This window comes from Leopardus geoffroyi, chromosome D2 (assembly GCF_018350155.1).
Source record: "Leopardus geoffroyi isolate Oge1 chromosome D2, O.geoffroyi_Oge1_pat1.0, whole genome shotgun sequence".
Classification (NCBI taxonomy): domain Eukaryota; kingdom Metazoa; phylum Chordata; class Mammalia; order Carnivora; family Felidae; genus Leopardus; species Leopardus geoffroyi.
The window spans coordinates 12,174,718-12,198,390 of record NC_059334.1 but is presented as its reverse complement, the minus strand read 5'-3'; the positions used below and the strand labels follow the sequence as shown (position 1 = coordinate 12,198,390).

General features: G+C 47.5%; 1 protein-coding gene across 2 annotated transcripts in view; it reads left to right on the top strand.

The window, feature by feature from the left end:
- Positions 1-23,673, top strand: part of ACTN2 (actinin alpha 2) — a 73,186-nt gene that overhangs the window by 46,787 nt on the left and 2,726 nt on the right. For both annotated transcript variants that reach the window (XM_045437239.1, XM_045437238.1), the window contains exons 9-19: positions 549-641; positions 2,401-2,631; positions 5,373-5,520; positions 7,257-7,407; positions 11,181-11,289; positions 12,971-13,111; positions 15,544-15,726; positions 17,518-17,652; positions 18,784-18,963; positions 19,603-19,749; positions 23,174-23,239. In XM_045437239.1, coding sequence (XP_045293195.1) covers positions 549-641; positions 2,401-2,631; positions 5,373-5,520; positions 7,257-7,407; positions 11,181-11,289; positions 12,971-13,111; positions 15,544-15,726; positions 17,518-17,652; positions 18,784-18,963; positions 19,603-19,749; positions 23,174-23,239 — 1,584 coding nt within the window. The remainder of the gene's footprint in view (positions 1-548; positions 642-2,400; positions 2,632-5,372; positions 5,521-7,256; positions 7,408-11,180; positions 11,290-12,970; positions 13,112-15,543; positions 15,727-17,517; positions 17,653-18,783; positions 18,964-19,602; positions 19,750-23,173; positions 23,240-23,673) is intronic.

The following is a 23,673-nucleotide window of genomic DNA, read 5'->3' as shown; positions in this document are numbered from 1 at the left end:
CTTCTCATGTACGTTAAACAAATCTCGCTCTGTGGAAGGATCCCACCTAGCAAGATCCACATATTTATTTTAGGACAAGAGGTCTTCTGTTAATTCGGTGCAATGCCAATATATATTCAGGAGCCAATTATTTTTTGCTTTGATTTCCAAAGGCTGATGGTATTTAGAGAGTTCTCACCCCACTGTCAGGAGGTCAGTAGAGTACTCGGGTGGACATTCAGGGACGGGAGAATTTGGCTTCCTTGACCCATTTATTTCTGTCACTAACTTGCTTGCTGTTTTACGAAGCTTCTGTTTTAGACTAATGGTATCTCCCCGTTACTCCCCACAGTACATTCAGCCTGCCGTGTAAGTCTGTGTAACAAAAGGTGTGAAACGATCCATAGTGTTAAACGAGCCATACCCTCAGCCTTACTCCACCCTAACTTTGAATCTGCACTGTTTACAGCACGCCATCACCTCATCCCCTCTCCTGCCCTCTCACGCTCCGTTCTGTGCATGCGCCTCCCTGTCACAGAGCTGTCCTGTTTACCTATTGTGTTTTACAGGCCGAGACAGCAGCTAACAGGATATGTAAGGTTCTTGCTGTGAATCAAGAGAATGAGAGGCTGATGGAAGAATATGAGAGGCTAGCAAGTGAGGTAAAGGAAGCGGGTGACCGGCAGTCCTGTCCATTCCCACCCAGAGGGTGAGGCACGGAGGGTGAACCCCGACTGTCAGTGTTGCCTTTCTTTGCATTTTTCATCTCAGATGGAATCAAAAGTAGGGAGCTACACTCGATCTCAGAGGTGGTTCGTCTCGTAACAACTTACTTACTGGCCCCAAAGCAATCCTGATGGGCTTCCCAGCCACCCCGAGGCATAGCGGTCGTTTGTGTGTTTTAAGAAGGGGGGGTGTGTGATGCCATTCTCAGCTCTGCACCCCCAGGGTCGGACGCCCCCAGACGACTCACTTGCCTTACTTGTTTTTTTTCTCCCTGCTTCGTTGGTTACTGACCTCACATAGGGTGCCCTGTGTTATTCAGAAGCCCTGCTGTACCCAGTGACCGAGCATCATAGGAACTGTTGTGAGACGAGGCTCAGCCTTGTGTTGTCTATGAAAACCTAGAGGGAAACGTGGGGGAGACAGGGCCCTCCATCCAACGTGCTTGCACGTGAGTTTCCATGATGCCTCCTGCAGCTCTTCAGCCAGATTCTCGGTTACAAAAGCACTTTCCACGTTGTTCTTCTTTCTGTTCTGATTTTGGCCGAAGTAGCAACTTGCACAGCCTCGTCCTGCCGCGCCGTGGCTTCTCCCATACAAGGGATGGGCTGAGTGCCGTGCACGGCCACATACCCCTCTGGCTTGATCTCCGTGACAGTGACGCATTATCACAGACCAAATAATTTTCGCTCTGACTGAATTTAGCTGATACGTGGTCCGTCCTGGCAAAAGTGTCGGGATCCTGGGAAGCAGTCTTCCAAAGGAGTGTTCATGGTAATCCCGCCGGATGGTGCCGAGTTTCTATTTTCCTCCTGCTGCGATGGGAAAATTCAGTTTGTCAGCAGTGTTTAACCCCAGCAGCCCACTTCAGGCACCACCAGGATCAAAGGACAGATACTCCTCAGCAATTACATCCTTCCTTTTCTCCCCTGGTCCTTTGTTGATCCTCCTCAGACCCTTAGACTGCCGGTGTATCACCGTTTTAACTAGCTTTCATTCTCACCTGCTGTCATTTTCCGAGTGATCATAAATGCAAATTATTAGTGGCCTTTCAGCTTGTCAGTAATTTAAGAGAAGGGGGTATATCACTTCATCCTTAGAAATTCACTACCATTTTCACTTCGACCATGTGGATTTCCTTGAAAGCTAGATAACAAATCAAAATATACATTGGTGGGGAGTCGGTCCCAGATTGACAGTACATTTCTCTGGTGAATAGCTTCATTAGATTTGAGCTTATTCAAAAGAGAGTTACATTTTTAAGCCAAACTCAAGTCTTTGCTGATTTTCCATTTCACCCTGTCAGGTTTTTGTTTTTCATTTGAAAGCTCCATCCAGCATTTGTCTGCTAATGTCCGGTCCCCGAATTTCCTGTTAATGTCCCATTTTTTGTGAAAACATGACTCGTGCTGATTCTAAGTTTCCGACCTGTGTGTGGCATCCTTGGGGTGATCGCCAGTGGCCATGGTGGGAGGGACATCGAAGTTTTCATTCATGCCGCTGTGCATTGGGGTGCCGTTTTATTTTCTCCTCTCGGTCGGGAGTTACTGTACTCGTACTCTGTAATTTTAGGAACGTTAGGTGAATCCATGCCAATTGTTAGGTGCTTCTGTTTTTTTGTTTTTGTTTTTGTTTTTGTTTTTTAACGGGGGGCAGTTTGCTGGTGTTTTCAGCAGCGTTTCTGTGTTTTGGGAGCAGCTGTTGGAATGGATCCGTCGCACGATCCCCTGGCTGGAGAACCGGACCCCTGAGAAGGCCATGCACGCCATGCAGCAGAAGCTGGAGGACTTCCGGGACTATCGGCGCAAGCACAAGCCGCCCAAGGTGCAGGAGAAGTGCCAGCTGGAGATCAACTTCAACACGCTGCAGACCAAGCTTCGGATCAGCAACCGGCCCGCCTTCATGCCCTCCGAGGGCAAGATGGTGTCGGTGAGTGCCGGGCCGGGTACCCCCTTTTGTTCAGGGAGCCTGTTCTCTGATGGGCCGCCCGCAAGGCCGCCTTGACTTCTCCAGTCCTCGCAGCTACCAGATACAACTTTGGCCCTGTAACCCCTTCCTTCCAGATGTCTCCTCCCCACCAGCATGCAGGTCTGTACCCCTCACTGCTCCAGGTGCGGGGCCTTGCCAAGAGCAGCCTCTACCGCCCTCCTCCCCTCCCTGCCCTCCTGTGACCTGGCCTCGTCTTCCCAGGCTTCCTAGCATCTACATCTCGTTCCCTCTCTTCCCTGTTCTTACGACCCGGGCACCTTCCCGGGGCTGGTGCTACATGCGTATCCCTCCCTGCACCTTGGCTTCCCGGCTCCGCTGAGTCACTCACACCAGCACACGGGGGACTGGAAAATCCCAGATGCCACCGCCTTCGCTGCCTCCCTGTAGCCCAGGCCTGCCCTCGGCTCCCCTCGCAGCAGGCAATCCAGAGGGAGCTGTCAGTGGCAGCCCTTCTCACCTCCTCGCTGCTACTCTACTCCTTCTGCCCTTCACCACGCTGCCACCTGGCGTGTCCCCTCCTGAGACCGTTCCTGTGCAGCTCAGCGGTGTCCGTGGTGACATTCTGGTTGTCACTTTTATTTTCATACTCTCTGCTGCTTTGACCCCATTAACCACACCTCCTCCTTGACACTCTTTCCGCCCTGTTTCCTTCCTACTCCATCCAGGGCTCGGCTCAGAGCTTGGCTGCCTCCTGCCCCCTGCCCCGGAGTCCATGGGAGGACGTCTCTCGGGGGTGGGGCTGACCCTCTTCTCCACCTCCGTACTCCCACGCGATCTCCCCCTCAGCACCTGAACGCCGTTGCCTCCCAAGCTGTCCATCTCGAGCTTTGATTCCTCCCCGACATCCAGGTTCACGTACCCACGTGGACGTCTCAGAACATTTTCAAAGCTGACCTGTCCCCGAGCCCCTCTGTGGCGTGCTGTCTTAGCAGATGGCATCACGACCCCCTGAGTTACTGATGCCCCAAACCCAGGCCTCATCCTGGACTCTTCCTGTCTGTCACCTTCTCGCAGGCAGTTGTTCAGGCTCTGCGTCCCACCGGCTCTGCGTCCAGGTTCCAGATTGTCTCTTGTGCGTGCCCTGGCCTGCACCTGCACAGCCATGCTGTCTGCTAAGCCACCTCTCTCTCTTCTAGGGCCCCCCCGTGGTCCTCCTCTCCCTGGCCCCTAACATTCACTTTTGGCACAGCAGCTGCTGGGCTCTTTTCAGAATGTAAACCAGAATGTGTCTCTACTTAAAACCCTCCAGTGACTTCCTAGAATATTTCAACTAAGGTCCAGATTATGTTATATATATTATTATCTGGACTAAGGTCCAGATTATATTATATATAATATATAAGCCTATATTATAAGACCCCATGTGATCTGACTCTCTTCCCACCCAGCTGATCCCCACTCCATGTTGTGTCACGTGCCCTTGGTGCTGTTCCCTGCACACAGGGCCATCCCCGCTTCAGGCATCAGTGCAGACTCCCACCTCTTCACGTGACTGGCTTTTTCTGTTATTGAGGTCTTGGCTAAAATGCCACCTCCTTGGATGTGTCTTCTCCAAGTGACCTACCTGAAGGAACACCGCCCCCCCCCCGACTAGTCTCTCAGCATCACTCGACCCCATTTTGTTTTTTACCTCACAGCCGATCACTTGTTTAATTATAGTTGTCCCTTGAACAACACAAGTTTGAACCAAACAGATCACATGGATTTTTTTTCCAGTAAATACAGGACAGTACTGTAAATGTAGTTTCTTTTTGATTTTTTTTTTAATGTTTATTTTTGAGAGAGAGAGAGAAAGAGAGCACACACAAGTGGGGGAGGGAAGAGAGAGCAGGAGACACAAAATCTGAAGGAGGTTCCAAGTTCTGAGCTGTCGACACTGAGCCCTACATGGGGCTTGAACTCACGAACCGCGAGATCTTTACCTGAGCCAAAAGTCGGAAACCTAACCGACTGAGCCACCCAGGTGTCCCTCCTTTTGATTTTCTTATAACATTTTCTTTAGTGTGCTCTATGGTAAGAATATAGTATATAACCCATATGACATACAAAATATGTGTTAATCAGCTGTTGATGTTACCAATAGGCCTTTGGTCAACAGCAGGCTATTGATGGTTAAGTTTTGGGGAAGTCGAAGTTTATACGTTGGTTTTCACCTGTGCAGGAGGTTGGTGCTCCTGTGTTGTTGTTCAAGGGTTAACTGCACTCACTTATTCTTTCCTTCCTGACAATCATGAAAGCTACTTGGGGCAGGGAACTTCACAGGTGTCACTTACTCTTGTACAAAAGTTTCTCCCTAGTGCCTGGCACGTGGATGTTGTCCAGGAAATGATTGTTGGTGGCTGGCTGGCTGATTGAGCACAGTCACTGAGTAGTAGTCAATTTGAATTGAGTCACCCTGCGGCTTCATGTTTTTCTAGCCAGAAAATTCAAGCCCTGTAAGCCTCTGTCCACATCTGGACGAGTGTCGGGCATTTACTGGCTGATACGAACAACCATATGGGTTGTAAAAGGCCCTGGTGGGAACGAAGACGTTTAAAAGCCAAAGCAGTTGAACAGTTCGTTATTTGGGGATAGGGAGGGCGGGTGGCAAGGAGAAGAAAACGCTGTCAGACTCGTAGCAGAGGGGATTTTATAGAGGAGCTCAGAACGTACCCTGCGTTTTCATCCTCGAATGCCCCCAGGATATCGCCGGCGCCTGGCAGAGGCTGGAGCAGGCGGAGAAGGGCTACGAGGAATGGCTACTCAACGAGATTCGGAGGCTGGAACGGGTGGAGCACCTGGCCGAGAAGTTCAAGCAGAAGGCTTCGACGCACGAAACGTGGGCTTATGGCAAGTACACTCGCCTGGGGTTGGGTTTGTCAGCACCGGACAGGGCCACACTGTGCAGTCTGTGCTAACCCTGTCCCTAATGCCAGTGACCCTGTGGGCAGGTGTCCTCACCTCGCCCCACCCTGCTGTCCCAGTACTAAATTTCTTCGGGAGGTGGGCGTGGAGGCGTATTTTCTAGTTGAGCAGATAATGTACTTTTTCACAAAATGGCACTCAAAAATGCATTCTTCCCACGCTTCCTTATGTAAGTCCTGGCCTCCTTCTGTCTTCCCCCACTTTCTTTCTGTTTGATCCATAAGTATCTGTTTATTCCCTGTCGGTCAGACAGCCCTGGCCCAGATACTGGCTCCTGCCACAAAGCAACATAATTTCCCATTTAGAAGATCTGCTTGGAAGGAGGAATGCCAGGGATCGTTTTCTATAGCCTTAGCTTCCTGATTTCACTGGATTCATCTATTTTCAGCCCTTGCAAATCTTTCCACAGCCGTGACACCATGATCATAATTTTGCTGAAGTAGAGGAACGAAACCTTCTCCCCATAATCTATTTGGAGAAAGGTCAGGGAGGTTCCCCTCACCCTTTGGTTCCTTTTGCTTTAGTGTTGTTTGATGGTTGATGTCGCACAGCCCGATGGTTGGAGGCGTGGGCCTGGAGGCAGGGAGGTGGGAGTCCCTGCTCAGACACTTCCCAGCTGTGCGCTTTGGATGAGCTCGTGACCTATCAGTGCCTCAGTGTCCTCTTCAAAGTGGAAGGGCAATGATACCTCCAACACAGGCCTTTAATGATTTAATGACAACTTAATGAGTCCACATTATAAAGTATTTAAATCGGTATCTGGCGCCTAGTAAGTGCTATGTTGTCACCGTTAAATATATGAACGTTTGCTTTCCATTTGTAGCTGTATAGAATTAAATTCGTTAGAAAGTTTTTGTCTTATTTATTTATTTTGAGAGAGAGACAGCGTGAGTGGAGAAGGGGCAGAGAGAGAGGGAGAGAGAGAATCCCAAGCAGGCTCTGTGCTGTCGGCACAGAGCCCCATGTGGGAGGCTCGAACTCATGACACTGCAAGATCATGACCTGAGCTGAAACCAAGAGTCGGGTGCTTAATTGACTGAGCCACCCAGGCGCCCCTGGAATTAAATTCTTAAAGGTCATCAACTGGGGAATAAATGTGGGTCCAGTTATAACCACAGCAGTTGCTTGACTTAAGAAATACTTGTGGGGAAATAGGTGGAGGTTCAAAGAGAAAAGCTTCTCATACTATTAGGAAGGAAACCACAGGTTATATTTAACCAGAGAAAATGAGGCTCTTAAGCATAAAGAAGTGGGGTCAAGGTTGAACCCGAGGGTGGGCCAGTAGAGTACAAGTGTGTCAAACTATCCCAGGTAACGCTTGCGCACTAATCATCGCTAACTTAACCGAGCATCACGATGCACAATCAGTTACTTGTTACTCAGGGTTATGGAGAATGTGGACCTGTTAGTGTGGACTCCACATGCTTCCCCTCTCTATGTGTAGACATGAGCTTTTAGAACACAGAGGGGCTCGGGCAGCAGCATTAGCACAGCTATAGCCTGGAAACCGATTGAAACAGCACCTCTGTGTCTTCGGTCCCGTCATTCTCGGTCCTTCTCTTGGTTCTTTGGAGTCATAAGGATCGCCGAGAACTTTGCAGGTGCAAGGAAGCCGATGCGTGACATCAGAGTAGTCATATCCCCTTATGCAACCTCTGCAGGCAAAGAGCAGATCTTGCTGCAGAAGGACTATGAGTCGGCCACGCTGACCGAGGTCCGGGCCATGCTGCGGAAACACGAGGCGTTCGAGAGCGACCTGGCGGCGCACCAGGACCGGGTGGAGCAGATAGCGGCCATCGCGCAGGAGCTCAAGTACGTGCTGTGCGTGCTGTGCGTAGGCGCGCTGCTCGCGTGCAGCGGTGCGGCTCCGCCGGCGCCGGGCCAGGGGTGCGCTGGGAGGATTCCACCAACAGCTTTCCCCGGGGGTTCCTTCCTTGTGCTCAGTTTAGGGGGAACGAAGCTGGAGGCCTCTGTGTCTTTAAACAGATAAACAGGCTTCCCCTGGGGTTCCCTGGCTGCGCCGGATCCCGCTGCCCTCCCGGCCCCTTCCGCAGGCGGCTCTGCTTCTCAGAGGAGGGAAGTGATTGGGGGGCACGGCACGTCCAGACACCGAGACAAAACAAATCCCTGCCTTACCTCGGTGGAGGAGACATGATGGCCCCGCTTTTTCTTTGTCGACACATAAGTGCTTTCTCATTTCCATGCTTTCTGTTTTATGGGAGGGACCCAGCCTGATTTAAGTCTCGAGGCCCACGTGCTCCCGGGTGCAGCGTCTGTCTGTGGCCGCCCTCTGGGGGAGACCCCTTCCTGTAGTCTTTCTAAGCCTTTTTGGTTTTTAATTTTTTTTTTTTTTTTAAGTTTATTTCCAGAGAGACAGAGAGTGTGAGTGGGTGAGGGGCAGAGAGAGGGGGAGAAAGAGAGAGAATCCCAAGCGGGCTCCCCACTGTCAGCACAGAGCCCCATATGGGGCTTGAACTCATTGACCATGAGATCATGACCTGAGCTGAAGTCAAGAGTCAGACACTTAACCGACTGAGCCACCAGGTGCCCCGAGGGGGGAGGGTCTTTAAAGAAGTCTTGGAAAGGGGCACTTCTGTGGCTCCGTGAGTTGAGCCTCCAACTCTTGATTTCGGGTCAGGTCATGATCTCGCGGTTTGTGAGTTGGCGCCCTGATTCGGCCTCTACGCTGCCAGTACAGAGCCTGCTTGGGAATCTCGCTCTGTCCTCTCTCTGCCCCTCCCCACTCACGTGTTTTCTCTCTCTCTCTCAAGAATAAACTTAAAAAAGTAAATACACTAACTCTCTTGATTAATAAAATATTTCATTCCCTACTCCCGTCCCACTGATACAGCTGAAGAAGTTTGAGTGCCTAAAATCACATAATGATAACTGTCACAAAACAATTTTTAAAAACATATAATAAACATTTACTACGTTACATTTTTATGACTTCCGTGTTCCTCACAACTCGTTAATTACCAGCTATGGCCTCTTTTAAGAGTATCCTACTGTTTTTTTAGCCTTGGTAAATAAACTCTTAATTATTTGTGATCTTCATAATCCAATTTGTACGCTGTATTTGTGGTCTTGAGGTGATCTTCTCATAGTTCTTGAAGATTGGGTGTATGGCTGCTTGTTAACAATTACAATTAAAATAAGGGATGAAAGGAACTCAAGCTATTTAATGCCCTTTAACCACTCCTGTGAGTAATTTGGAATGCTTTTAAGTGTTGCCCATAACATTTAAGTAGTAATTTTGTATCATTATTCCTGGTATCCCCAGTGACTGTTTCTTCACATGGTCAAAAGAGGCAGCTCGTATAAAATTTAAATCTGCATTCTTCTTTTTTTTTGTTAATTTTTTTAAAAGTTTACTTTTGAGAGAGAGAGAGAGAAGAGTGCAAGTGGGAAGGGGCAGAGAGAAAGGGAGACAGACTCCTTTCTCCGCACTGACATTGGAGAACCCGATGTGGGGCTTGAACTCATGAACCGTGAGATCATAACCTGAGCCCAAGTGAGACACTTAACAGACTGAACCATCCAGTGCCCTCGTGTTCATTTTAATGTATTGCTTCTTTGTCCTTTTTACCTTTCCTAAAATAATAAAGTGTTTGTGCAGCTCTCAAAGTGTGCACAGTTATGCAAACCCCTCACTCCTTGAGAGCAGGTATGTATGGAACTCTTACCAATGAATTAGGAAAAGGAGAAATGTATATACCCCTAAAGGTAATTATGGAGAAGTGAGCATTGGTGTCTCCATCATGGGATCTGTAGGATTCAATGTTTCGGTTTTTGTTCTCGAAGCCTTTATTCTCTTTAATATTTGCACTTTGAAGAGCCATAGCCTTTTCACTTTGTATTCAAGGCTGTGCAAATTGGTGGTGCATTTTGGGGTTTTTTGGGTTATAGCAAAGAACACAAGAAGTTAAGCCTGTCTCAGACTGGTGATGTGTATGTGTATGTAAAAGGCTGCTTGTAAGAGCTGGACAAACTTTACCCACTGAAAAGAACACTCAGATCACAACCACATGCATTCAGTGGCAGAGGCAATAACATTCAATAAGGACAAGTTAATATTATTTAAGAGGAAAAGAAAAGCGCAGGGTGAACAACCATTGCCTTAAGTTAAGGTCAAAGAAGAAATAAACAAGCTTAAGTCTCAGGGAAATGAATTTGGCTGGAGGGGAGGGATTTTCCTTAAAGCTGTCTTATCTTGGACTGTTCATGACAGAGGAGTCCACTAAAGGTGTCTTTAAACCTCTGTGAATCAAATTTTTATCTTAACTGAAAGGGTGATTACATTTTATACATCATTCCAACTTTTTATCCCCAGCAATACTAGGTTAACCTTCTAGTTTGAAATTTGTTTTAATGCTAAGTTCAGGGGCGCCTGGGTGGCTCAGTTGTTTAAGTGTCCAGCTTTGGCTCAGGTCATGATCTTGCGGTTCATGGGTTCAAGCCCCGTGTTGGGCTCTGTGCTGACAGCTCAGAGCCTGGAGCCTACTTCCGATTCTGTGTCTCCCTCTCTCTCTGCCCCTCTGCTCACACACTGTCTCCCCCTCCTCTGTCTCCCCCTCCTCTGCTCACACACACACTCTCTCTCTCTCTCTTTCTTTCTCTCAAAAAACCAAAAAACATTAATCCTAAGTTCAAATTACTTCACCTTACAAAGGAGAGGGGGGTGGTGAGGAAGAATAGTTATTTAGCAAGAAGTCATTTTGTTCTTACTGTCACACCGATGGCATTAGACAAGTCAGAACTTTTGTCTGGAAGAGGAAGGTCTGTGTTCTGCTAGTTTTTCAAAGTCCTTGCAATGCTAGATAAAGTCACAGCGCCCCTTCTGGACTCGGTGCTCCATCCCAGCCGCAAGGCCTGTGCCCTTTGAGGGGAGCCAAGGACACAATGGGGTGCAAGCTGATACCTCCCTCCCCCTTGACTCACTTTGGTGTTCCAGTCACCGTGGCTTCAGGCGGCCCACAGGACTGTCCTCCAGGTCAGATGGTTGGCTTCATTTACAGGTACATCGCCACTTAAAAATAATACTCTGGGGGCCTGGCCAAGAAAACCAAGGGAGAATGGAGTTAGCTTGGGGCACTGGGAAGACAGCATTTCTGTCTATTCAGAAAACTGTTTGACCAGCAAGAGTTTTACTAATTTTTCTTGTAGTCCGTCGAAGACTAATGATCCTGTTTGCAGTGGTGGCAGTTAATAAAACCCCAAAATACCCTGCCATTTTTCTATTAGATCTTTGATATTTAAAAAAAAAAAAAAAAAAAAAGGGGCGCCTGGGTGGCGCAGTCGGTTAAACGTCCGACTTCAGCCAGGTCACGATCTCGCGGTCCGTGAGTTCGAGCCCCGCGTCAGGCTCTGGGCCGATGGCTCAGAGCCTGGAGCCTGTTTCCAATTCTGTGTCTCCCTCTCTCTCTGCCCCTCCCCCGTTCATGCTCTGTCTCTCTCTGTCCCAAAAATAAATAAACGTTGAAAAAAAAAAATTAAAAAAAAAAAAAAAATCTGTTTATTTTGAGCCCATGTCCATTTTCCTCACAGCATCAGGGAAAGTTAATCTTTGTTTTCACTTCTAACAGCGAACTGGACTACCATGATGCTGTGAATGTCAATGATCGGTGCCAGAAAATCTGTGACCAGTGGGACAGATTGGGAACGCTTACTCAGAAGAGGAGAGAAGCCTTGGAGGTGAAGCCTGTTGACAGGAAATCTTTTCTTAGAAGCTCTTAAGTTCCTGTTTTTGTTTTTCCGTGGCGTGATGTGTGTAAAACACAACAGGTTGTCTCATGAAAGGAGCCACCACAGAGAATATGAAAAATAGGAGAAAGTGGGAAATGTATACTTGGTGACTTTGTACTGTATTTATCCGTATAGCAGTGAAGCGTGCTTTTTTTTTCCCCCCGGGGAGGCATACTTTCTATTTCCAGTGAAGCATTGGTTGTTTTTTTTTGTTTTTTTTTTTTTCAGTGAAGCATACTTTTGAAATAAAAAGAAAAATCCAGGGCTAATAAGATTATGGTATAAACCCATTTTGTATCAGGTAGTGATTGTAGTGAATTTCCAAAGGGCCTTCTCTAAAGAGTAAATTGAGCTGTGATGGAGTCAGGGAATCAGGAAGAACTTCACTTACAGGTGGGCAAAGGGAAAATGGCAACAAATGTTGGAGGATAAAGGGAAATGAAACAGATGCAGGATGAACTTGGCCTTATTCAAGTAGAAGCATTGGATAAGCAACAGGAAGTGGCTGGTAGGTGGCTGTGCCCCGTTGTCTCTCCCCACGGAAGACGCACACGTACGCTGCAAAGGAAGGAAGCAGTGACCAGTTTTCTGAGTCTGATGAAACTTTTATTTTATTATTATTATTTTTTAACATTTTTTAATGTTTATTTTTGACCGACAGAGCATGAGTGAGGGAGGGGCAGAGAGAGAGAGGGACACAGAATCGGAAGCAGGCTCCAGGCTCCGAGCCATCAGCATAGAGCCCGATGCGGGGCTTGAACTCACGGACCGTGAGATCATGACCTGAGCCAAAGTCAGACGCTCAACCGACTGAGCCACCCAGGCGCCCCTGATGAAAATTTTATAATATGTGGTATCAAGCTTCCTGGATGCCAAATGGCTGTTAGCATATCCACCTAGAGAGGAAGGTTGAGGGAAGAAGCACCAGGCAAACAGAGACCCCTCCAAGATTTTAGGGCAGGAGGAAAAAATGAATAACTATGGGACATCTCTAGATAGGGCATGCTTGTTTTCCCTGTCTGCCCCCATCATCTCTGTCACATGGAACAGTTACAGTGTTCTCTGTGGCTCGAAGCCAGGTGCTTCCCCCATGCCCAGAAGGGCAAAGAAGATCTCTGTATTAAATCCCAAATGAAGATTTGAGGACATTAAATTGTAGTTCTTCTGTCGTCCTCACTTAGGCAGGTGACTTCTGGGAAAGGCGTGCATCTTCTCTGCACATCGTTGTGTATCAAATGAGGAAGATGCCCTGAATGTTCTGGTTAACATCGTTAGGGAACCAGATCTAACCTTAAAGGTACTGCTGTAGCTGAAAGCAAGTTACTATATCCCCCATACGGATTCTCAGCTTTCAAAAAAAGTAGCACTTAGCAGAGCATTCTTTCAAAACAAGGCTGCGCTGGCTGTTATTCAATCCTTTTTTGATTCGGAAGGCACTTCAGAGACCTGCAGGGCTCCGTCTTCTCCTTGGACGTTGGCTAATCTTTGGGACGCTCGAGCTAGTGGTGAGAGCGTGTTGCGATGAACACGATGTCAGAGGAGAGTTTATTGTCCTGGAATGCATGTTTGTGTCTTCGGAGAGCAGTTTTTTATCAATCTACGATAACACCCCTATTTCACTGATCTCCAGAGAACTGAGAAATTGCTAGAAACCATCGATCAGCTTCACCTGGAGTTTGCCAAGAGAGCCGCCCCTTTCAACAATTGGATGGAAGGAGCTATGGAGGACCTGCAGGACATGTTTATTGTGCACAGCATCGAGGAGATCCAGGTAGCCGAACCCCCTCTCCCCCGAGCCCCCGGACTCCTGCTGTACTAGAAATGAACTGCGATGTTAAAAACTTAGAATTCTTTGTTTCATTTCTTCTTCTTTCTTCTTTCGTTTTTGTTTTTTGTTGTTTGTTTGTTTTTTTCCCCTGAGGAAAATGTAACTAGGAAGCCAAAATTACCCCTTGATCTTTAGCTTAAAAATGGGTATACCGCTATAGGCTGTAGCTAAATTCATATCAATCAGACAATGGTGAATACATCTAAAAGGGCCCGTTTTTAAAACATACTGTGGAATCATCGAGCAAAATAGACCTATACGCTCTTGGGAGGTATCCATGGAAAGTTGTGAGTTTATTGGCTGCTGCGTTAAGTACTTTCTTAATTTTTTTTTAACATTTATGTATTTTTGAGAGAGAGAGAGAGAGAGAGAGAAAGAGTGTGAGCCGGAGAGGGGCAGAGAGAGAGGGAGACACAGAATCCGAAGCAGGCTCCAGGCTCTGAGCTGTCAGCACAGAGCCCGACGTGGGGCTCGAACTCACAGACTGCGAGATCATGACCTGAGCTGAAGTCAGATGCTTAACCGATTGAGCCACCCAGTCGCCCCAAGTACTTTGCAAATATATCCACGCGACTGTTTATTAAGATCTGTATACTTTCGCTGGGTCATAAAGCAAAAGAAACCATGAAGCAGCACCTCCTGTCTCCCACAGACCAAAATGTTCTGCTTCTGATTTCTTCTGGAACTTCAAAGTTTGTAAATAAGACTTTTCAGGAGTCACGTGAGGGAGGAGAGTTACTCTCAAGGACCCAGTCTATTGAGAGACCAGTGTACCATGAACTTGATGTACAATGGAATAGAAAGGGAAATGCTTCCAAATTCTTCTTTCTGTAAAATAGTCATCAAAAAGAATCCAAATATAAAGAATGCTAAAGGTTGGGATTTGGACCCACCTCTCCCCGCTCAGGAGCGTTCTAGAGTGTTCTATTTGCACCTGGGTGGAGGGGGAAAGAAATTACTTTGTTGAACACTGTGTTTTTTGCATGAGCTCTGAAGCAGAGGTTAGCAGCCTGAAATCCTTTATTTTTGGAATAAGTGAGATTTCTAAGTGTCGTGGAAGCTCTACCTGATGCGCGAAGCAGTTTCTCTGTTTAGTGAGAGGTCACTCTACATTGCAGCGCCTGAAGCGACCATTAGCGTGGCAGATGGTGGTTTCCATGGCACCTACAGACACCAGAACCAAGGGGCTGAGGTCTTACACCTTAGGGCCAGAGGAGAGGCTTTTTTTTTTTTTTTTCTTTATTTTGAAAGAGAGACAATGTGAGTGGGGGAGGGGCAGAGAGAGAGAGAGAGAGAGAGAGAGAGAGAGAGAGAGAGAATCCCGAGCAGGCTCCACACTGTCAGCGCAGAGCCTGATGCGGGGCTCGAATGCATGAAACCGAGAGATTGTGACCTGAGCGGAAACCAAGAGCTGGGTGCTCAACCGGCTGAGCCACCCAGGCATCCCCATGGAGGTTTTTAAAGACGTAGAGGAACAAATTGGTTTTTGCCGCCTTTTCTTTTTGAGAGATTATTTCCTGGTGGTCTTTTTTTTTATTTTTTTTTTTTAATGTTTATTTATTTTTGAGACAGAGACAGAGCATGAACGGGGGAGGGGCAGAGAGAGAGGGAGACACAGAATCAGAAGCAGGCTCCAGGCTCTGAGCCATCAGCCCAGAGCCCGACGCGGGGCTCGAACTCACAGACTGCGAGATCATGACCTGAGCTGAAGTCGGATGCTTAACCGACTGAACCACCCAGGCGCCCCTCCTGGTGGTCTTTAAATAGAAAGACAGCAAATGTTATGTTCTCTTGTTGGACTGCAGAGGTTAGGAAGGGCAGCTAAGTTCTGTTTGTCAGTGGAGGGTAAGACCTAAATAGTAGCTGGGGAAGCGGAAGTGATGGCTCAGCTGGTTAAGCATCCCACTTCAGCTCAGGTCATGATCTCGTGGTTTGTGAGTTCGAGCCCCACTTTGGGCTCTGTGCTGACGGCTCAGAGCCTGGAGCCTGCTTCAGGTTCTGTATCTCCCTTTCTCTCTGCCCCTTTCCCACTCATATTCTGTCTGTCTCTCTCTCAAAAATAAATAGACATTCAATAAAATAAAAAATTGTGAACGCAAACATGATTTTTGTTTAAAAAGAAAATGATGGGTTTTTTTTTTTTTTTTTTTTTGAAGACTTTGGATTATTAGCCATCACTTCAACATCCTGGTGTCTTTTTTCCATTTCTGAGGAACTACTGTGCACAAAGTAGCATCTTTAAAACATCCAGAATTTGTTTCCCCGCAGAGATTCCTGCAATTAAAAAAGGCATTTGCACGTGTGCAGAAGGGAACGTCACAGCCTGTAACATTCACGCTGTAATAACGTTTTCCCCACTTGTGTCTCCGGGTTAGAGTCTGATCACTGCCCATGAGCAGTTCAAGGCCACGCTGCCCGAGGCGGATGGTGAGCGGCAGTCCATCATGGCCATCCAGAACGAGGTGGAGAAGGTGATCCAGAGCTACAGCATCAGAATCAGTTCCAGCAATCCCTACAGCACTGTGACCGTGGATGAGCTCCGGGCCAAGTGGGACAAGGTAGGTGACTGAGGACCGGCTGTGGGGCAGGGTGGGCACTCCTGAAGCCGAGGCTGAGGGAAGAGGTAAAAACTTGGGGGAACCAGAGTGACTGATTTGCATCACGATTGGGGTTTTCCTTTGCCCCAAATGTCACAGATGTGTTTGAAGGTAAACTGAGGCATAGTAAAAATTTAAGAGTTTATTTGAGCCAAAATCGATTCAAATCCTGCAAACATCCCATCCGGCAGCTACAAAGGAGCTCTGGGGAGCTGTATGAAGTGAAAGACTTTTGTGGGCAGAGGGGAGCGGGAACAAGGAAATTATACTAGGCGAAAAAAGCTGGTTGGTTATTGCAAGGTTACTTTCCTTCAGGGGATGGTGGGGGTCTCTGTCTGCCAGCCGATGACCTCACTAGTGCGGATCAGGTGATTGACCAGTTTAAGATTCCATTCCTGGGCAACCTGAAACTGTAATTGAGTTCTCCAGTTGGTGACATGGGGCTTAGCCTAAGTAACTCCATTTTGGGCTAGTTGTCTTGTTTCTAGCAGATAAATAAGTTAAACTCTTAAATGCCACTCGGCAGTCTTGGGTTTGTAAGGAAAGAAAGCAGAAATGTTTTTCTTTAAGGAAAATCTTACAAAATGTTGGCAAAATCAGTATAGGCCAGGATGCTAATACCATAAGGGAAACCATTTTTAAAACCCCAGCTGGAAATTGGGTGCACTCGAGCTTGCCTACCGTAAGAGAACTTCATTAAAGAATTTTTAGAATGTGGGGTAGACATTTCCCAAATGTGTGTGAAATTTTAAATGCAGAAAAATTGCTCAGAAAACTAGGGAGGGAAAGTATTCCTGCTAACTTGCAGCCCTTTAGATTTTGGGAAACTGTCCACAGATTTAATTATAGTCCAAATGGGATCATTTGAGCCTTTTTGTCTTACTCTTAAGAAAGATTTATTTTCACGGTTTAAACGATAGCCCAGCTATCTGTGTGTGCCACTACGTGGCCTCTAAGGAATAACTCCACCAAGTGGATCTGAGGTGGCTTTGTATAAAAGCATGCATACGACAATGGTATAATTATCAACAGTGCAAAAGAGGAGAAAAACAGGTATGGAAAGGAGAGCGTTTATCTGGGAGACAGGGACTGACTTCAAATTTAGCTGCAGCCTTCTGACAGCCGACATGGAAAGGGAAACATGTTGAGCTAAGTAGTTCCCCTGAAGAGAAGGGAAATCTGTCATTTCTTCAAGTGGGGCAAACATTTCTCCTAGCGCGAAGTTAAAAAGCAAATTGGACACGTGGATTTTTGTGAAAGGGACATTATGAATGGTAACGTCTGTGGGAGCAGTTTTGCAGAAGACCCAAAAAAGACTTCTGAGGTAGCTCCTTTGTGGATTCACAGAGAACTCATGTTATATGAGAATGTCTGTGATTTCTACTGTGATCAAGTCACAGTACTGCTAAATAATACTGTGGATTTGCTGCCCACATTCGTAATCGAAGGAAACACTAACTTTCAATTAGAGATAGTGAAAATAAAGATGTCCGCTCTCCCTCAGTCAAGTTCACAAATCCTCTGCAGGGAGCCCCTGGCTGGAGGAATGTCCGTGTCCCAGGTTTTCAGCAGGCACTGGGGGGGCCATCAGGACTAGACTGAGCTCTCCCTTTGGTTCCTGTAGTGGGGGCCCCCACTCCCTCCTGCCCTCTCTGTTTCCACCCCTCCGCTCTGGACTATCAGCACATATCTCCGTCACTCCTGTTGGAAGAAAGCTGGTGTCTTATCCCTGTTGCCCTTGGTCCCTGACAGGTGAAGCAGCTTGTGCCCATCCGGGATCAGTCCCTGCAGGAGGAGCTGGCCCGTCAGCATGCCAATGAGCGTCTGCGTCGCCAGTTTGCTGCACAGGCCAATGCCATTGGGCCGTGGATCCAGAACAAGATGGAGGTAGTGTGGCGCCCTTCACAGAGAGCTTTTCCCCAGCCTCAAAATTAGTCCCTGAGTTGACCCAACGATGACACCTCTTCTGCTCCCGGTTGCTCCCCTCAGGGCTGTGAGGGCCCTTCCTGTCATGCTGGGCTTTGCTCTTTTGGGCCCCTGAGCTTTTGTGGCCTGTGGACACTGGTGCAGTGTGGGGGGGCACACTAACGGGGACCAGGCTGTTCTTGCTGCCATCCGCTCATTGTGTCATTAAAAAGGGTGATGGGGCTCTTTGTCAGTGTTTAGCTTCTACGGGACCTAGATTTTAAACCATCCATCCCTAAGGAGGACATGTGAAGAGTCACAAAGATTGCATTGTCAAGGGCACCTGGGTGGCTCAGTTGGTTAAGTGTCCAACTCTTGGTTCGGACAGATCACGATCACACGGTTTCATGAGTTCGAGTCCTGCTTTAGGAGCCTGCTTGGGATTCTCTCTCACTCCCTCTCTACCTGCCCCTTCCGGATTCATGCTACCTCTGTCTCTCTCAAAATAAATAAACTTAAATTTTTTTTTTTTTAAATAAAGCAGATATTTTGCATTTTCAGAACATTTAAGGAAAAGCGATCTTTGAATGACACTGATTTCTGGGTTCATTTTATCCCTGAGAACAGCCAAGAGACATATATTGCCCTTCTTGTGTTTCTCCCAACCTCCCTATGGTGGTAAATAGTTACCTTCTTTCTTAAAGGGAGAACATATAAAACTGTAAGAAATTCTTTTGACTCTCCAGTGGTCTTACATCTGTCCACAGCTCGTTTCATGAGGAACATCACACCACCGCCTCCAGAACGGGGCAGCGCTGACCCAGGCAGGCTTCCATCTTTGGTGGAAGGAGGCTGAGATAACGCTCACCCCTCTTCCCGCTTTGCTTTTTCGGCTCTCAGTTGATTTTTCCCCACCCTGTAGATGAATCATAACCAGAGCTGCTTTCACACTGTGGTCCTGCCCCGTTTCCCACCCCACCTGAGAAAATCCCGTGACTCTGGCTGCAGCTGAATGCCAGCATGGCGTCTGCAGCAGCATCAGGAACTGGGACTCCCACACGGTCATCGTAGAGGCCCACTCACCCGTTTTTTCCCTCCGCTCGCCTCCGTCAGGAGATTGCCCGGAGCTCCATCCAGATCACAGGAGCCCTGGAAGACCAGATGAACCAGCTGAAGCAGTATGAGCACAACATCATCAACTACAAGAACAACATCGACAAGCTAGAGGGAGACCATCAGCTCATCCAGGAGGCCCTGGTCTTTGACAACAAGCACACCAATTACACCATGGAGGTACGGCGGCCACACAGGCGGGGGTCGCTGTGGCTTTTAGTTGTGACCATCTCACCTTCTCTTGGGGTGTTTCCCCCCCACCCACAGTTGTCTGTGTCTGTTCCTGTGAAGTTCTGCACGGTGGAAGTTAGGGATCTTCAAGCCTTCCCCGTCACTATATGTGAAAAAGCTTTGTGAACTAGATCAAGCACTATAAAATTGTTGGTTTCCACGATCACCACCACCATCACCATCATCATCATCATGACAGTGAATCCAGTGCACTGCTTTGAAAGCCAAAACATATGGTTAACATTGCTACCAGTTTGGCTCAATTTCCTGTCCTTGGAGCGAGCAGGTGCAATCCAGGGCCCTTCCTGCTATTTGGTAAATGGAAAGATATTTGTAATGACAAATAGACTCTGTAGTGTATGTTTTGCTTACGAAGTGCCAGTCACCACCGTTAGAACCCCCACTCTCACTTCTGAGCACTTCCTACTACAGAGTCTTAGGAAGAGTGAAAAATTAGAATGGAATAATGAAAGTTTGGTAAGCCCTACTTACCTCCCTTTGAGTCTGCTCTCCGGCTATGAAAATGAGGAGGCAAGATTGATGTGCTGATAAGACCCAGGGCTGATCATTTCCTTTTTGCTTTGGTAGCACATTCGTGTTGGGTGGGAGGTGCTGCTGACGACCATCGCCAGAACCATCAATGAAGTGGAGACCCAGATCCTGACGAGAGACGCGAAAGGCATCACCCAGGAGCAGATGAATGAGTTCAGGGCCTCCTTCAACCACTTTGACAGGGTACGTCTACCTCTCCCTGTAGTTACTCGAAAAGCAATACTGGGGACGTTAAAAAGTGCATTTGAAATAATATTCGTGCTATTAGTTTAAGTGTTAATGCCCAATAGATATTACAGGGAAACCAGATAATGAATGCCAAATGAAAACAGCCACTAAAGATGATGTGCTAGGCTCTGATGTTGTTCAAGGTGATTCGAAGTCAAGGTTCACATGTGGCTTTCTGCAGACCACCTGACGGATGCCTTTGTAGTTGATGGCAAAGCTAGATTTGTTCCAAGTAAAAGTGTATCCTTGATGAGATGTGGTTGTTGGACTTAGATCTTTTCTAAAGACTCAAAGACAACATTCTGAGATACTTTTCCTAAGTAACTACTTAGATAAAGCGCCTAATGAAAACTTAACCTGCCATTTTGACACAGAAAACTTAATTTGTTTGCTTGTTTTAATTTTTTTTAATTAATAAAACTGACTCACGACATGTTTTAAGGAAAATGCACCAACAGAATGATGATCATTTGCATGGTACAGGCATATAAAAAGTTAAGTGCTGTTTCTAAAATATTACCTGGTATTTTATTTGAATAATAGTGAGTAAAACCAATTATAATTTTTTAAGGTTTATCCATTTATTTAGAGAGAGAAAGTGTGGGTTAGGGAGGAACAGAGAGAGGGAGAAAGAGAGAGAGTGAATGCATGTGGGGACGGGACAGAGAGAGAGAGGATCCCAAGCAGGCTCTGTGCTGTCAGCATGGACATTGACCGTGGCTGGAACCCATGAACTGTGAGATCATGACTTGAGTGAAAAGTCTGACGCTTGGCTGACCGAGCCACCCAGGCGCCCCTAAAACCAAGTCTTTATAAGAAAATTCCCGGTTTGCTTATCGAAATGGCTAAAAGAGACTTCTAAGGCCACATTTCGTTTGGTAAAAATCCCGTAAAAAAGGATATCCCAGTACTCTGAACAGGACTCTGTGTATGCTTTACAGTTTTCAGTAGATGGTTCTTAAAAATGCCTCTGGGCTATGCACTTGTCAAAGAGTTCAGACCTGTGATCGGGGCCTGAGGCATAATAAAGAGTGAAATACAGAGAGGAGTACAGAAGTTAGCATGTTGTGAGCGCTGCTTTATTGCGTAGGAACATGTTCCACTGCTGACCCGATCCATACATTCAAGTCCATGTCAGGGATCGCTGTCCCCGCACAAACCCAGCCGGGCTCCTTGGAGGACCTCTCTCCCTCACTGGGGCCACCTCACAGGAAAAAGCACATTTATTTGAATCCAAGATAACGAGATTGTCTTTTGCAACAAAGTCCAAAGGAGGGCAACACAGGATGTGCCAAGTTTTTTTTTTTTTTTTTAAGGTTTATTTGTTTTTGAGAGAGAGAGAGAGAGAGAGACAGCATGAGCAGGGGAGGGGCAGAGAGAGAGAGAGAGAGGCTCCAGGCTCTGAGCTGTCAGCACACAGCCCGTCGCAGAGCTGGAACTCCCAAACGGTGAGATCGTGACCCAAGCTGAAGTCGGACACCTAACCGACTGAGCCACACAGGCGCCCCAAGACCTGCCAAGTTCAAAAGTTCGTGTAAATGTTAAGAAGTGTATGTCCTGGGGGGAACGACGTTTGCTTGAACTTAGTGGGGAGAGGTGTCAGGAATGTGGATCCACTTTGCTGCGTCCTCTCATTGAATAGTAAGGGTTAGGAATGGCAGAGGACCCAGCGGATGTGCCCTGAGGGAATTCTTGCTGGGCTTTCAGAGCACAGACGTAACCTGATCGTGGCTGTGCTTCAGAAAAACGTGCCTGGCTGCAGTGGCTACGATGGACTGGACTGGATGGTAGGGGGCAGGGAGTGGAGGCACAGACCGGAGGCTTTTGGAGAAGGGAGAGGAGAGGAACGGGAGTTCCTGGGCGGGGGCATAGCAGAGGTACAAGTGAGGACAAGAGGGCAGAGCTGAGATTCGCTGAGACAGAAATCGGGGAGAACGTAGCCACAGGATTGGGGGGCGGAGGAGAGAGAGAGATTACAAATAACATGGATATTCCAAGCCTTGAGGGCATGAGAACAGGAGTGCCGTGCAAGTGGAGTGAGCATTCTATGAAGAGGTGCCCTGGCCAGCTGGCAACCCAGTTAGGGTTCAGGGCTGAGCCCTGCAGGGGTCCCCACGTGCTGCTGTTTGTGGCAGGACAGCCTGGAGAGCAGGAAGAGGGAAGGGCCCAGACTGTGGGGAATTAACTGTGTGTGAAGGAGGCAGAGGAACCAGAGAAAGAGAACTAAGGAAAGTCAGCCTGAAATAAGTGTCAGTGGGGTAGGAAAGCATTGCACTAGCGGATGTCCCCCGGAGGGCAGGTCAGTGACTGAGCCCCAGGCACAGGCATGAGAACAGACACGTGCAGTTTCCATTCATAGGAAAACAGAACTTGCCATTCGCTTCTGGGACGGGCCATTTCATGGGCAAGTGAAAATGTCAAAAAATAACCTTAAAGGTGTTTTCTTATTTTTAAGTTCATACTGATGCTGAGCCTTAGCTATCTCCTCAATACTTGCAAGAAAATCTTCAGCACGGCACACACTTCCTATCACACCCAGGGCTTTGTGGGGGACACCTGGGTATCTGTAGAGTTGAGGGCACTGTTTGTCCTGACCCGGCCTTTCCTCGGCTGTGACAGCCGTCGTCCCCTTGGGCCTTCTTGCACGCGGCTCTGGGCAGACGCCCACTGCATTTCCGAGCATGGCTGTCTGATGCGTGGGAGGGCCGCTCCACCCTGGCCCACGAGCCGGAGAGTGGTTTGGGGGTCGCTGTGCCACTGTGGGAGTCCCAGGAATGCTGGTGTCTTCCGGGAGCTTCACAAAGAGGACCGCCTGGGGCCATGAGAGCTTGATAGTTTCTCTGGACCATTAGTGATCTGTCATCAGTAGGTGGCAGTAGTTAGTTCCTGACCGGGCCATTCCCTTGGCACTAGGTGGTTTTTTTCCTGCTGCTTTCTTGCATGTGTAATCTCCTTTAATTTTTGTCTGGTGGTTATCCCCCTTTCCTCTTTTTTCCTTTTTTTTTTTTTTTAAGTTTATTTTGAGACAGAGAGAATGAGTGGGGGGGGGGGCGGGGGGGGGGACAGAGAGAGAGAGGGACAGAGGATCCGAAGCGGGCTGACCAGAGAGAGCCCGACACGGGGCTCGAACTCCCCGAACCGTGAGATCATGACCTGGGCCGAAGTCGAACACTCAGCCAACTGAGCCACCCAGGCATCGCCCTCCTTTTTCCTTTTTAAGAAACTATTTTGTAACATTCCCGTGTTAGCCCCATCCCCTGATAAATAGAGTGACCTTTACAGTCTCTTCGGCAGGGCTCAACATGGCCCTTCTCTTACTGGATTCTTATTTGATTTGTCCCTAATGTTCAGCTTCTCTGTTCGTTTTCTTTGTTGGCAGAGGAAGAATGGCCTGATGGATCATGAAGATTTCCGAGCCTGCTTGATTTCCATGGGTTATGATTTGGTAAGACAGAAGTGAAAATTTTACTAAGATTTGATATTTTATTGACTTTGGACTTCTAGGAGGTGACTCACTTAACTTATGATGGCACACTTGGGATCAGTGCACTTTCATCATATAGGATATTTTTGAAGGCTTGCCTGCTGCTATATAGAAAGAATTTCACAGAGCCAGAATATGTGTGTTTATTCAGGAATTCGTCAGATTTTTATTTTCTAATAAAAGAAGAGAACATGAAGTTTTCTGATGATTTTTTTTTTATTCTTTAAAGTTTTTTTGTTTTTTTTTTTTTAAGTTTATTTATTTGAGGTGGGGGGGAGGAGTTGAAGGAGAGCATGAGTAGGGGAGGGGCAGAGAGAGAGGGAGATAGGGAATCCCAAGCAGGCTCCACACTGTCAACACAGAGCCCAGCATGGGGCTGGATCTCATGAACCGTT